Here is a 16,343-nt window from a genome sequence, read left to right on the forward strand (position 1 = left end):
TATCAAACTCACCAAATTCAATGTCTAAAAGTCTGAAAGTCAGCAGGTCGTATTTTTTTTACTCCACAAACCCATGAGGAGCGAGAGCGACAAGAACGCGGCTTTGTGTGTCGGACAGAAAGAGAATAAGACCTCCTGTTTCTGCTCCTCAACACACTGCTCTTTGTCCTCGTCACTGTCAACAACACTGTGACATAAAAAAGACCTCAGACCCTGAAATAATGGCTCTCTGTCTGTAGCTGTGGCTTGGAAAACATCATTGTATCATGGGTCTGTTTCGATTAAAATCTAATTTTTTATAACTTTATATTATGGCTGTCAAACGTTAACAGCGTTTAACAGAATTCAAAAGGGTCAACGTTAACACACGTTATAACAACGTCATGTTTACGTGACTCCGGATTGTTAAAATGAGTCTCTAAAGTAATGCTAAACTTTAAAAACAGAGGCACACATACACAGTACACAGGTACGCTGGTTATTTGTAATGCTGCTCTTTTCCTTTAATAAACAGACCGCTCCAGTTCGACTGTAGGCACGCTAACGGCGCTAAAGGAGCTAATGCAGCTAACGGAGCTAACTGGTAAACAGTGCCTGGACTCCGGTGTCGTGGCACGTAAACATGACGTCACATGCGTCTTTTTCCGGTCAGTCGTCATGGAAACGTGTCACGCGTTAAGTGACGTCACTCCCGAGTTCACCTCGTTCCAGTTGAGAAGTCGTGAATCCTTGATTTGTTCTCTGCGCCGTGGTTTTTTCTTTGTGGGCGGGCCTTAAGAAGCTACCTGCCGATTGGCTACTGTGTTTTGGAGCGACAGCTCAATGGACCGAAAGTCGTCACGGGCTTGGAGTCGCTGTCTGTCTGGAACTCAAAATAATTGTAAATATCTAACGTTTGTCAGATTAGAAACGTGAGATACTTACAATTATTTTGTCGGATGTCGACAAAACTCAGTCGCCAATCAGCAGGCAGCTTCCTAAGACCCCGTCTGCAAAAACAAAAACCACGTTGCAAAGATCAAATCAAAGAGTCTCCAACATTCTGATGAAGGCTAGAAATAAACAAATGTGCGTTGGTGTATTTAAAAGCTTTAGCATTATTATTAGCATTATTAAAGCGGACCTAGACCGGAAGTTCCAATTAACGCTGGTTTTTTTGGTGTGTATCTGCGTCATTACCATGTTTAAGAAGCCCTGAAGGTTCGAAACAAACAGTTCAGTCATTGCTGAGAAAGCTGTGTTGTATTGTTATCTCGGGCTCGGCGAGATCTCTGAAAAAACCCGGTCCGGTTACGTAAAAATCAGTTCTCCCGAACAGCGAATCCTCCTGGTCCGGGCACTAGTCTGGGCACATCCGGTTGCGTACATTGAACCGCAGAAGAAGAATAATGTCCGTTGTGGAGGTTTTTCTCACGAGCAACAGTGTCTTCTGACTCTGGGTCTGACTTTGGGTCAAAGTCATCAAAGGGACTGCGGTGGGGAGTCGTGAAGAAGCTATTTTTAAACACTGTTAAAACAATGTTTTGATAATGAGTAGCAGTGCATCCACCGTTCCAGAAGGGGGAGCTGCGCTTCTGAGAGCTGACGTGCTGATTATGTCACTTCCAGGTATTGGCCAATCACAAGACAGTTGGGAAAGCTGTCGTTAGCTGGCCAATCACAACACAGTCTGTCATCTGGGGGTGAGATTTCAGTCTGAAACTGTGCGACTGACAAGAGCTTCAGTAAGGAGAGATTTCTATCGGCTCGTTTCCAGCAACTAGGAGGTTTCTGACCATAAAAACAAGTTAATGTATGTAAGTAGACCTCCATAACTCGCATATATGTGCGATAGGATCACTCTATGGGAGCTTTAAATGAGTAAGTGTCTGGACTTGCAATCATTTGGTTAATGTTTGACTTAGTTTGTCCTTTTTTGCTGTTAATGAGTATTTAGCTGAAACCAGCAGCGCTCCATTCCACAAATCCCTGACCCGAGCTTTAAGGATGTGTGGATTAGCACATTAAGGATTTATACTCTCCACTCTGAAAGATCACATGATGTCAACAGACGGGCAGCTTTAACTCTACAGACAGACAGACAGCTGACTGACTGACTGTCTGAAAGGCCAGTGTCACTTACAGCAGGATAAGCCGTCTTCTTCAGAGCTAATTCATCAGATATCTGCGGTCGCGCCTCAGCTGCCCGACATTTGCGTTCCCCTCAATTATGAAGAGCAACATGTGACAGATTATGTGACGGATTATCCACTCTGCAGTGCCAACAGATGCGTCTGAAGATCTCACACGCGTCTGCCAAACTCAACAACAAGCACGATTAGTTTTATGCGTCGTCACATCACGCCCACTTCAAAGGACATAATTCACACTGTTTTTCTTCATCCCGAAGTGAGTCGTTATTTTAAGTTTGTCGACCGGTTTGTTTTTTAAGTGTCTTCACAGTATTTATTTATCTCAAAGTTAGAGAGCCCTTTCTAAAAGGAACATTTAGCATTGTTAGCGCCCCTTTTCCGCCAACATGTCCAGGAACTTCCTGAGAATAATTCCTGGTACTCAAAGTTCTTGTTTCTTTTAATGAGTTTTCCCGATACCCGTTTAATTTTACTAAACAAGAGGGTGTGTCATAATTTGCAACCTGGATTATTCACATCCGATGTGCAAAGACGACCTTTAGATTGATGCGTGCTTTCACATCAGTGTCTCCAGATGTCTCTAAGAAAAACCAGAAAAGGTCTTTTTTTGAAAAAGAGTCGCGAGAGGGGTCTGAATACTTTATCGGTATAATATCGCTAAGTTAGCAACAGCGTTCTTCAGCACACATTCCCGCCCCTCTAGAGTTCCTGGTAATCTGCAAGGTCCCCACTTGTGAGTGGGGACTTCTTTCCGCGGAAAGTTTGGGGTCAAGAGAAAGATTTTAATTTCGAATGGACACATGTTGTGGTAAATAACCCGCCCACAACTTCCGCTAGCCTTCCCTTGGGGTACAAGACGGAGTCATGGTACGGTATGGGTGGAGCTAAAGACCCACGACAGTCATGTTGTGCTGGACGTCCTCCATTGTCGTCGTTGTTCATTGTTGGCACACCAGCAAAACTCCACGCTCTAGCTTGACGTGGCCATCAGGAACCAGCCCACACCCCACCTACAAAGTTACATTTAAGCTTTTAGCAGACGCTTTTCTCCAAAGCTACTTCCAAAAGAGGAATAAGCTACGTAGAAGAAGTCTTGGAAAGAACTCTGAGTTGGATCCAAGTCAAGGTCAAGGAAGATGCTCTTAGAAGAGCTGGCTCTTCAAGAGCTTCTTGAAGATAGACAGGGACGACCCCTGTTCTGGTGGCACTCGGTAGGTCATTCCACCAGCCAGGATTGTTTTGTCGAAGATCCTTAGATGAACGGAGTAGTCAAGGGGTAACATGAGCCTTTAGGAGAACATTGAAATAGGTGGGAGCAGATCCATGAAGGGTCGCCAGTGGAGCTCAATGAACAGAGGGGTGACATGTGCCCTGATTGAAGACCATGCGTGCTGCCTTGTTCTGGATCATCTGTAGCTGTTTCACAGCACAGGTCAGGAGGCCTGTTAGCAGGGTGGTGTGGTAGTTGAGGTGGGAGATGACCAAAGCCTGTACTAGGAGCCTGTTGGGTTAGGTACGGCCGGATTTTTCTTATATTGACGTATACCAAATTCTAATCCCACACACGGGGTTTAAAATAAATCCACCGCAGGGCAGTGGAAAACGATGTTAGCCTCTCTGTTGTTAGCAGGTTCACTCAGGGTCACGTACATTAATATTTACATATATACCTGCTAATTTTAGACGGAAAGAAGAGAGAGCAGCAAAAAAAAGTGTTTGTTTGTTTGAGGTTTAAGAGTCATTTGGTTTCAAGGAAAGAGGAAGTGAGATCCGTGTGGATGAGGAAATGAAAGCAACAGGGTTTTTTTTTCTCTGTGATTTAAAGGAAAAATATCTTTCACTTTTAGGCAGTCTTTTCTTTTTCTCTCTGCCGCCATACCAAAGAAGCACAGACGTATATTAATAGAGTCCTTAGCTCGCCTGTGTGTGTGTGTGTGTGTGTGTGTGTGTGTGTGTGTGTGTGTGTGTGTGTGTGTGTGTGTGTGTGTGTGTGTGTGTGTATATTTAGCCTTTTGGGGTTGGACGGAGCTGGTCAGTCAGTGTGGGAAGAACATTGTCCTCGGTGGACTAAACATGCTGGACTCTCACAGCTCCCATCACTGATTCATATGTATGTATATATGTATATGTGTGTGTTGGTTTTTACAGCCTCGAAAATGGTTCATGTTTTTTGTTCCAGGAGCTGGTCAGCAGAACTTCTCTGGAGACTCAGAAGCTGGACCTGATGGACGAGGTGTCCTGTCTCAAACTGAAGCTCACAGAGGTCGGCATGGAGGAGACATACGCCACCGACACGCGAGCACAGGAATCTGCGGACGCGAATCAGAACAAAGCCGAGGTAGGGACTGCAGCGACTTAACTAAAGCAGGGTTTTTAACACTAATTTAACAGCTTCAGCGTGTGATGGTTAGATGTTTTGTCGCAGTTTGGTGGCTGTCTCCACTGCCCCCTACTGTCTGTAAGCGGGGGAAAAACAGCCTTGCAAGAAAACATCAGTGCCGATGTGCAGCCATCTGCCAAGACGGGTTGGGGTGAAAGGACGAATGTGCGACCAGAGGAGAGGTGCTTCCCATGGGTCCTTAGAATCCTTTAAAGTTTGTAAAATTTGAAAAAAAATTCTAAGCCCTTGAAAGTTTTTCCTCCCCCAAGGGTCCTTGAAATCATTGAAAGTTTTTGAGAATCGCCCTTAACCCTCTTATGACTGTCATGATGAAAAGTCCGTCTGGATTTATTTTTGATTTTATGGCTAGCTTAAGAAGCTAAATTCACAAATGTGCGACGTGGCAGTGAATCTCGTCTGTGATTGAATGGTCGTTTCCGTGGAAGTCCTGAGGTTCTACCATGAGATCTTTTTCTGTCGTAAAACACTGATCTAGTCAGGACCAGCAGTCCTTGTGGAGACCAAAAACCTGGTCCTAATGAGACAGAACCTCATCTCTGAGGAGCTGGTTTAGAAGTTGAGTGTCATTAGCTGGTTATGGTCAAGTTAAGGGATAAGACTTCCTGACTAATATGTTTATTAGTCAGGAAGTCAGTGCTCAGCATCCTCAGAGGAATATCTGTATGAACATGATAGAGCGGTTTGGACGAACAGAGACTCTCATGTCCGACAGAGTCAGATAATGATCAGAGGAAGTGGACAAATAGAGAGTTGGCCGAGATGAGAGACGGTGACGGGCGAATTGAAAGATAGAGAGTGGTAGAATTCCCTGTGGATGCAAACACCCTGAAGTGAACATGCAGGACGCACACTTCAGGACGTGCTAACTGTTTATTCTCCTGTGTTGAAACAGATCTCGCCTCCTGCTCAAATTACTTCACCGTGGACAGTTTTTATTTGACTATTTTATCAGCGTCATCTCTTATCAGGACGTTTAGAAACACAACAAGCAGGTGAAACAACAAGCTTCTCTGTGAAGCCAGTTTAGACGCTGACTCTGCATTTTTTGCAGCTTGACCGAGTGAAACGCGACACTCAAATAATTACTTGTCTCTTCGAAACAAGAGAATAAAACCAGTCGTCAGCCTCGTTTCAAACCGCTCGCTCTCCTGCACCAAACTCCATCGAGAAAAACGACGGTTTTTATGTCCCAGCACACAGGAGTTGTCGATCCACTGCTGCCTCCATCAGTAACTTCACGTGTTATTTTAGACCAGCAGTTACTGTGTCCCTGTGAGCTTAAGACGTCGATTTTCTCTATGGACTTTGGTGCAGAAGAGTGAGGAGTTTCATAAAGTTAGGATATCTTTTAATTAAGTGGATTAATATCTGTGAAGAACTTTCATGTGCTCGGAAATGTCTTTCAAATTTCACAAACTTTCAAGGATTTTAAGGACCTTTGGGCAGGAAAAACAGCCTGATGTGCAACCATCTGCCTAGACAGGTTGGGGTGAAGGAAAAATGGGGGATCAGAGGAGAGGTGCTTCCCATGGGTCCTTGAAATCCTTGAAAGTTTGTTAAATTGGGAAAAATATATTCAAGGCCCTTTTTTTTCAAATTTACAAACTTTCAAGGATTTCAAGGAGGCTTCCCATGGGTCCTTGAAATCCTTGAAATCCTTTAAAGTTAGTGAATCTGGAAAGTTGTGTCAGATGAACCCGAACACAGGAATTTTAACAATAACAGTAAGGCGTTTATGTTCAGTTGAGTGCAGTCACGACATAAACAAACAAGCGTGCGCTGAACAAATCACACGTATCCAGTGTTTGAAAGCGTTGTGTTTGGCTTTGGTCACGCTGTGATGGAGAGTGACACCCGTGTGTGTGTGTGTGTGTGTGTGTGTGTGTGTGTGTGTGTGTGTGTGTGTGTGTGTGTGTGTGTGTGTGTGTGTGTGTGTGTGTGTGTGTGTGTGTGTGTGTGTGTGTGTGTGTGTGTGTGTGTGTGTGTGTGTGTGTGTGTGTGTGTGTGTGTGTGTGTGTGTGTGTGTGTGTGTGTGTGTGTGGTTAGTTAGTAACAGCTGCTGCGAGGCTCTGGCAGGAGGAATGGTGAGCATCCATTTTGAACATTCCTGAGGGCCAAACACTTTCACCTTAGGGAGTCAGAGGAGCGTGACCCCCCCCCCCCCCACACACACACACGCACACACACACAGTCTGGTGATCTCTTTGATTTGGGCGCAGCTGTGGCTCAGGAGGAAAAAAGCCGCGTTCCACTCGTCGTCACATGGTCGGACGTTCCTTTGATCCCTGGTTTGTGTGTGGTGTGTGTGTGTGGGGGGAATTTCCTCAGATGTTGTCCCCGGTCTGGAAAAGTGAAGCCTGAATTCTGTATTCTCTTGATTTGCCATCAGGGGGCGACTCTCTGGGATATTTGACGTCATAAAAGTCAGTTTCCTGAGGAGAGTGTGATCTCAAGTTGCTCGTTTTAGGTTTATCTTTGATACAGAATGACGATCATGTTGTCAGATTTAGATTCAGGGTGTGCTTTAGGGGGCGGGGCTTTGGTGCGATTGACAGGTGGATGTGCGTGTGCGAATTTCCTGACAGAACAATTTACGGTTCATTGATTTCAAATCAAATAATTTTAGAGTAAGATTTTAGTCGTTATTCTTACAAAATAAAATACACGTTTTTATGTTTCTGTTCGTTTTAGTCGTTTTTCAAAATAAAATACACGCTTTTATGTTAACGTTGGTTTCAGTCGTTATTCTTTCAAAATAAAATACATGTTTTTGTGTTAACCAGTTTTAGTCGTTGTTCTTACAAAATAAAATACACATTTTTACATTATTGTTAGTTTTAGTCGTTTTTCTTTTTTTTGTTTTCGTCTGTTTTAGTCGCTATCCTTACAGAATAAAATGCATGTTTTTATGTTATCCTTTAACTTTGGTCGTTATTCTTACAGAATAAAATGCAGGTTTTTATGTTTCTGTTCGTTTTAGTCGTTTTTCAAAATAAAATACACGCTTTTATGTTAACGTTGGTTTCAGTCGTTATTCTTACAAAATAAAATACACATTTTTACATTATTGTTAGTTTTAGTCGTTATTCTTACAAAATAAAATGCACGTTTTTATGTTTTTGTCCTTTTGTCGTTGTTCTTCCAAAATAAAATGCGTTTTAATGTTATCTTTTAATTTAAATCGTTATTCTTACAGAATAAAATGTAGGTTTTTATGTTTTTGTTTGTTTTTGTCATTATTCGTACAAAATAAAATAAAACATTTTACGTTATTATCAGTTTAAGTCGTTATTCTTTCAAAATAAAATAAAAGTTTTTACGTTATCGTCAGTTTCATTTGTTATTCTTACAGAATAAAATACATGTTTTTATCTTGCAGTCCTCAGGACATGAACGCAGGCTTTCCCCCCAAATCCTCCATATTAAAACTATGAAATGACTTAACGTCTGCCTCTCCTCCTCCTCTCCTCTTCACCTCCTCCTCCTCCATCGCTGGTTCTCTTCCCAGTGTGTGGTAAATCTCATCAGTGAGCTCCAGGAGCAGATGTGCAGGTTTCAGGCAGAGATCAGCACTCGAATCCAGGAGAAGCGAGCGCTGGAGGAGCAGGAGGCCCAGTGGGCGGAGCCAAGCGGCGACTGGGCCCATGGCCCCGCCCCTCCGCCGGATTTGGCCGGCTCTGGCCTCCACCGGTCCGGCTCTGAGGCCTGGATGCAGAACGGAGGACAGACTGTACACGTAGGGAGACTCGATGGATGAACTCATCTTTCCTTCCTTCCTTCCTTCCCGTCATTTCTCCCCTTCTAACCAGCCCACACACACACACACACACTGGTATTTGGACACTTCCACAGAATCAGACAAATATCCTCTCTGTGATTTGTTCCTGTGTGTGTGTGTTAATTGTAGGATGCTGGAGTCGTCCTTTGCTCTGGTTCTTGCACAAACTGTTGATGTTATTTTTGTTTTCCAAATACTTCCAGACAAAATGAGGGGTTATTGAGGGTTTTTGAAGTTGAAGATTTCTCCAAAACCTAAACCTTTAGTCTGGGATAATTAATTGGGGTTCTGTGAGGTACTAACTAACTAGGTACTGTTTATTAAAACACATAGGATAACAGGGGGAAAATTTTCAGCCACTAAATGAAAGACTCGCAAAACCAATTTTAGTCAAACATTTGATCAAAAAGTCACACTATAGCATGTCGTCCAAAATGTTATCAAAAAGTCATACTATACTGTCGTCCAAAATTTGACAACTTTAAAAAAAAAATTTTTTAAATGGTCCAAAAATTTGACAAAAAACGTCATACTATACTATGTCGTCCAAAATTTGACAATTGTTTTTCAAAATAAATTTATTGGCCAAAATTTGGTCAAAGAGTCATACTATAGCATGTCGTCCAAAATTTTACGAAAAAGTCACAAAAAATTTAGTCCAAAATTTGACCAAAAAGTCATACTATAGCATGTCGTCCAAAATTTGACCAAAAAAAAGTCATACTATAGCATGTCGTCCAAAATTTGACAACTTTAAAGAAAATTGGTCCACAATTTGACAAAAAACGTCATACTTTACTATGTCGTCCAAAATTTGACAATTGTTTTTCAAAATAAATTTTTGGTCCAAAAATTGATCAAAAAGTCATACTATAGCATGTCGTCCAAAATTTTATCAAAAAGTCATACTATAGCATGTCGTCCAAAATTTGATCAAAAAGTCATACTATAGCATGTCTTCCAGAATATGACAAATTTTTTTTCAAAATAAATTTTTGGTCCAAAATATGATCAAAAAGACATACTATGGCATGTCGTCCAAAATTTTACAACTTTTTTCTATTAAAAAATGTTGTCCAAAATTTGACAAAAAACGTCATACTATACTATGTCGTCCAAAATTTGACAATTGTTTTTCAAAATAAATTTTTGGTCCAAAATTTGATCAAAGAGTCATACTATAGCATGTCGTCCAAAATTTTACAAAAAAAAGTCACAAAAAATTTAGTCCAAAATTTGTCCAAAAAGTCATAACTATAGCATGTCGTCCAAAATTTGACAAAATAAGTCTCAAAAAATTTTGTCTAAAATTTGACCAAAAAGTCATACTATACTTAGGGCCCTATGAAATCCGTTTTATTTTTTTCCAAATTCCGTTTTATTTTTTTCCAAATTCCGTTTTTTCCGTTTAAATTTTTTTTATTCTGTTTTTTTTTTTACCTTTTATACTTACTTTACCACCATAGAATGTGTGCTTTTTGTGTCAGTGAATAAAATGTCCACTGAAATTCTTCTTGAATCCACTGACTTCTCAATTGTTTAATTGTTTTCACTTAAGTTAAATCCTAATTAAGTAAATGCCAGTGAATCTTAAAACAAGCCATGCATAATTAACATAAATAAAAAAGTGGTAGTGCCCCCTCATCTGGTGCAGACGGATTTCTGCGCACCGCCCCTGCGCTGTACTGTTCTCCCTCTCCTGCGCCGTCTGCTTCGCCGTATCCGACTGGATCGTTTCTCTACACGCAATATTACCCCTACAACTCTGCAATTAAGGGAATAACAGATGCATCAGATGAGCCGATGTCTTTAGTTAACTGTTCAAAGAGAGAGAATGTTCTCTGGTGTGAAGTGAAAGTCGCGGGGAGTTCATAAGTTTCACTTTTGCGCAGCAACTTTCCAGCATTTAATAGGCGATGTTCCACAGTTTACTCGCCGTGTTTCGGCCGCCGAATTATCGGTGCATTCCTAAATATAACATCTTTATTGACAATAACAATATAACCGTAATAATCGCGTATTTGATGGTGTGACTTGAGTTTCAATCGGCACCTGGACAAGGGGACGCTCGCCGGTTACATGCGGGCGCAGCGCACTTGTTCCGCGGTTTAGAAAAAAAAGTGTATATAAAGTAAATAAACAAGCAACACGCACTGGGGGAGACCCTGGCCGGGTGAGTGTTTGTGAGGAGATGCACGGGTGGTGCCACGAATGAGCGTTCCCCGGAACATTTCACCAGACAAACGTTCCTTCTCCTCACGATGACAGCATTTCAGTCACATTATGTCAATTTCCGCGATATTCCGCGTTTAACATTAGATTCCGTTTTTATTGGCCAATTCCGCGATTCCGTCAGCGATTCCGTTAACACGGAAATCATAGGGCCCTATATACTATGTAGTCCAAAATTTTATCAAAAAGTCATAGTATACCATGTCGTCCAAAATGTGACAAAATTTCACTTCGCTTAATATACACATATATTTCTATATATATGCAGTTTGGTGCCTCCTACATCTTTGCTAACTCCTCATGTTTGTGGTTATTGTAAAAAATACTGTCTAACGTGGGTCTTTGATGTGTGATTTGATGTCATAGTTTGGTCTGCATGGTGGTGGCTCCTCCTCCTCCTCCTCCCTCTACTAACAGAGTTTATGACACCTGTGCGTTTCCTCCTGTACTGACCAGGTGGACGGCTCATGTCATGTAACAGGGTTTTTCAGTGTTTCCTGTGGTCAGCGGTCACCTGTGCTGCTCCCTCCCCGGTGGCTGATAACTGCACGCTGTGGTGTCTTGTTTCAGGAGGATCGTGTTCCCCCACATTAACCACTGGACTGGAGACTGATGTTTGATTGACTCCTCCCCCTTGTCCTCATGTCTTGTAACGCATGTAAACAAATGAAATGAAATGAAAAGGTTTTGTCTTTGTGGTTTGTTTCCCTCCACAGGATTTATCTCAGGAAGTGATGCAGCTGAAGAGCAAAGTGGGCGAGCTGGAAGGAGAGAAGAGCCGATATGAGCGGAAACTGAGAGCAACCAAGGTAGATATTTAACATCTGTGAAAACATCTGACAACTTATTTTCAACATTCTTTATTTTGACATTTGTGCAGAAAAAAGCAGTACAGTGCAGGCACAGAGGGATTTCTAGCAAGATACGATAAAACAGAAGAAATAATTGTATATATATTTTTAAAAAATCCTGAAACGAACAAAATTTGACACAAATTGATTTTTTTCCCAAAAAAATATTTTCAAAACTGTACATTTTTGAAACACGTTAAATTTAACCCAGACATCTGTTAAAATCAGGTGATGTGAAATGGAACAATATAAAAACTTGCAAGATTCTTTATTTTTCTGCATAAAAAAAAAAAACGTCCAGACACAGAAATATTTGTCCAGGAAAAATCAATTAACAAAAAATTAATCACGTTGAAAAAAAATCTCGAAACAAGTTTTACACCAATTTTCATTTTGGATTTATTTATTTGTTTTACAAAAAATGAAACCCATAGAAACGATGACTTTTTTGTCAAGTTTGGACGAAATACTAACCTATGACTTTTTTCTCAAATTTTGGACGACATACTATACTATGACTTTTTTGTCATTATATTGGACGACATACTATACTATGACTTTTTTTGTCAAATTTTGGACGACAAACTATACTATGACTTTTTTGTCAAATTTTGGACGAAATACTATACTATGACTTTTTTGTCATATAATGGACGACATATTATACTATGACTTTTTTGTCAAGTTTTGGACGACATACTATACTATGACTTTTTTGTCAAATTTTGGACGACATACTATACCATGACTTTTTTGTCATATATTGGACGACATACTAACCTATGACTTTTTTGTCATATAATGGACGACATATTATACTATGACTTTTTTGTCAAGTTTTGGACGACAAACTATACTATGACTTTTTTGTCAAATTTTGGACGACATACTATACTATGACTTTTTTGTCAAGTTTTGGACGACATACTATACTATGACTTTTTTGTCATATAATGGACGACATATTATACTATGACTTTTTTGTCAAGTTTTGGACGACATACTATACTATGACTTTTTTGTCATATAATGGACGACATATTATACTATGACTTTTTTGTCAAATTTTGGACGACATACTATACCATGACTTTTTTGTCATATAATGGACGACATATTATACTATGACTTTTTTGTCAAGTTTTGGACGACAAACTATACTATGACTTTTTTGTCAAATTTTGGACGACATACTATACTATGACTTTTTTGTCATATATTGGACGACATACTAACCTATGACTTTTTTGTCATATAATGGACGACATATTATACTATGACTTTTTTGTCAAGTTTTGGACGACATACTAACCTATGACTTTTTTGTCATATAATGGACGACATATTATACTATGACTTTTTTGTCAAGTTTTGGACGACAAACTATACTATGACTTTTTTGTCAAATTTTGGACGAAATACTATACTATGACTTTTTTGTCATATAATGGACGACATATTATACTATGACTTTTTTGTCAAGTTTTGGACGACATACTATACCATGACTTTTTTGTCATATATTGGACGACATACTAACCTATGACTTTTTTGTCATATAATGGACGACATATTATACTATGACTTTTTTGTCAAATTTTGGACGACAAACTATACTATGACTTTTTTGTCAAATTTTGGACGAAATACTATACTATGACTTTTTTGTCATATAATGGACGACATATTATACTATGACTTATTTGTCAAATTTTGGACGACATACTATAAAATGACTTTTTTTGTCAAATTTTGGACGACATACTATACTATGACTTTTTTGTCAAGTTTTGGACGACATACTATACTATGACTTTTTTGTCATTATATTGGACGACATACTATACTATGACTTTTTTGTCATTTAATGGACGACATACTATACTATGACTTTTTTGTCATTATATTGGACTACATGCTACACTATGACTTTTTGTCATATAATGGACGACATACTATACGATGACTTTTTGTCAAATTTTGGACGACAAACTAACTTACAAATTTTTTGTCAATTTTTGGACGACATACAAAACTATGACTTTTTTGTCATTATATTGGACGACATACTATACTATGACTTTTTGTCAAATTTCGGACAACATACTATACTATGACTTTTTTGTCATTATATTGGACGAAATACTATACTATGACTTTTTTGTCATTATATTGGACGACATACTATACTATGACTTTTTTGTCATATTTCGGACAACATACTATACTATGACTTTTATTTGTCATTATATTGGACGACATACTATACTATGACTTTTTTGTCATATAATGGACGACATATTATACTATGACTTTTTTGTCAAATTTTGGACGACATACAATACTATGACTTTTTTGTCATTATATTGGACGACATACTATACTATGACTTTTTTGTCAAATTTCGGACAACATACTATACTATGACTTTTTTGTCATTATATTGGACGACATATTATACTATGACTTTTTTGTCAAGTTTTGGACGACATACTATACTTTGACATTTTTGTCAAATTTTGGACGACATACTATACTATGACTTTTATTTGTCATTATATTGGACGACATACTATACTATGACTTTTTTGTCATATAATGGACGACATATTATACTATGACTTTTTTGTCAAATTTTGGACGACATACAATACTATGACTTTTTTGTCATTATATTGGACGACATACTATACTATGACTTTTTTGTCAAATTTCGGACAACATACTATACTATGACTTTTTTGTCATTATATTGGACGACATACTATACTTTGACTTTTTTGTCAAATTTTGGACGACATACTATACTATGACTTTTTTGTCATTATATTGGACGACATATACTATGACTTTTTTGTCAAGTTTTGGACGACATACTATACTATGACTTTTTTGTCATTATATTGGACGACATACTATACTATGACTTTTTTGTCAAATTTTGGACAACATACTATACTATGACTTTTTTGTCATTATATTGGACGACATACTATACTATGACTTTTTTGTCAAATTTTGGACAACATACTGTACTATGACTTTTTTGTCATTATTTAATTGAAGACATACTATACTATGACTTTTTTGTCATTATATTGGACGACATACTATACTATGACTTTTTTGTCATTATATTGGACGACATACTATACTATGACTTTTTTGTCATATTTCGGACAACATACTATACTATGACTTTTATTTGTCATTATATTGGACGACATACTATACTATGACTTTTTTGTCATATAATGGACGACATGTTATACTATGACTTTTTTGTCAAATTTTGGACGACATACAATACTATGACTTTTTTGTCATTATATTGGACAACATACTATACTATGACTTTTTTGTCAAATTTCGGACGACATACCATGCCATGACTTTTTTGTCATATATTGGACGACATACTAACCTATGACTTTTTTGTCAAATTTTGGACGACATACTATACTATGACTTTTTTGTCATTATATTGGACGACATATACTATGACTTTTTTGTCAAGTTTTGGACGACATACTATACTATGACTTTTTTGTCAAATTTTGGACAACATACTATACTATGACTTTTTTGTCATTATATTGGACGACATACTATACTATGACTTTTTTGTCAAATTTTGGACAACATACTGTACTATGACTTTTTTGTCATTATTTAATTGAAGACATACTATACTATGACTTTTTTGTCATTATATTGGACGACATACTATACTATGACTTTTTTGTCATTATATTGGACGACATACTATACTATGACTTTTTTGTCATATTTCGGACAACATACTATACTATGACTTTTATTTGTCATTATATTGGACGACATACTATACTATGACTTTTTTGTCATATAATGGACGACATGTTATACTATGACTTTTTTGTCAAATTTTGGACGACATACAAAACTATGACTTTTTTGTCATTATATTGGACAACATACTATACTATGACTTTTTTGTCAAATTTCGGACGACATACCATGCCATGACTTTTTTGTCATATATTGGACGACATACTAACCTATGACTTTTTTGTCAAATTTTGGACGACATACCATGCCATGACTTTTTTGTCATATATTGGACGACATACTAACCTATGACTTTTTTGTCAAATTTTGGACGACATACTATACTATGACTTTTTTGTCATTATATTGGATGACATATACTATGACTTTTTTGTCAAGTTTTGGACGACATACTATACTATGACTTTTTTGTCATTATATTGGACGACATACTATACTATGACTTTTTTGTCAAATTTTGGACAACATAATATACTATGACTTTTTTGTCATTATATTGGACGACATACTATACTATGACTTTTTTGTCAAATTTTGGACAACATACTATACTTTGACTTTTTTGTCATTATATTGGACGACATACTATACTATGACTTTTTTGTCAAATTTTGGACAACATACTATACTATGACTTTTTTGTCATTATATTGGACGACATTCTACACTATGACTTTTTTGTCAAATTTCAGACAACATACTGTACTATGACTTTTTTTGTCATTATTTAATTGAAGACATACTATACTATGACTTTTTTGTCATTATATTGGACGACATACTATACTATGACTTTTTTGTCATTATATTGGACGACATACTATACTATGACTTTTTTGTCATTATATTGGACGACATACTATACTATGCCTTTTTTGTCATTATATTGGACGACATACTAACCTATGACTATTTTGTCATATTTTAGACGACATACTATACTATGACTTTTTTGTCAAGTTTTGGACGACAAACTATACTATGACTTTTTTGTCATATAATGGATGACATACTATACTATGACTTTTTTGTCATTATATTGGACGACATACTATACAATGACTTTTTTGTCATTATATTGGACGACATACTATACTATGACTTTTTTGTCATATAAT

General features: G+C 37.9%; 1 protein-coding gene across 1 annotated transcript in view; it reads left to right on the plus strand.

The window, feature by feature from the left end:
* ppfibp2b (PPFIA binding protein 2b) overlaps positions 1-16,343 on the plus strand; it is a gene marked incomplete at both ends in the record, with an annotated part of 61,709 nt that overhangs the window by 16,197 nt on the left and 29,169 nt on the right. Inside the window, 3 exons of the mRNA XM_083894233.1 lie at positions 4,312-4,470; positions 8,042-8,269; positions 11,260-11,352. Of these exons, the coding sequence (XP_083750359.1) occupies positions 4,312-4,470; positions 8,042-8,269; positions 11,260-11,352 (480 nt within the window). The remainder of the gene's footprint in view (positions 1-4,311; positions 4,471-8,041; positions 8,270-11,259; positions 11,353-16,343) is intronic.

The sequence above is a fragment of the Microchirus variegatus genome (genome assembly GCF_963457635.1).
Source record: "Microchirus variegatus genome assembly, chromosome: 8".
NCBI lineage: Eukaryota > Metazoa > Chordata > Actinopteri > Pleuronectiformes > Soleidae > Microchirus > Microchirus variegatus.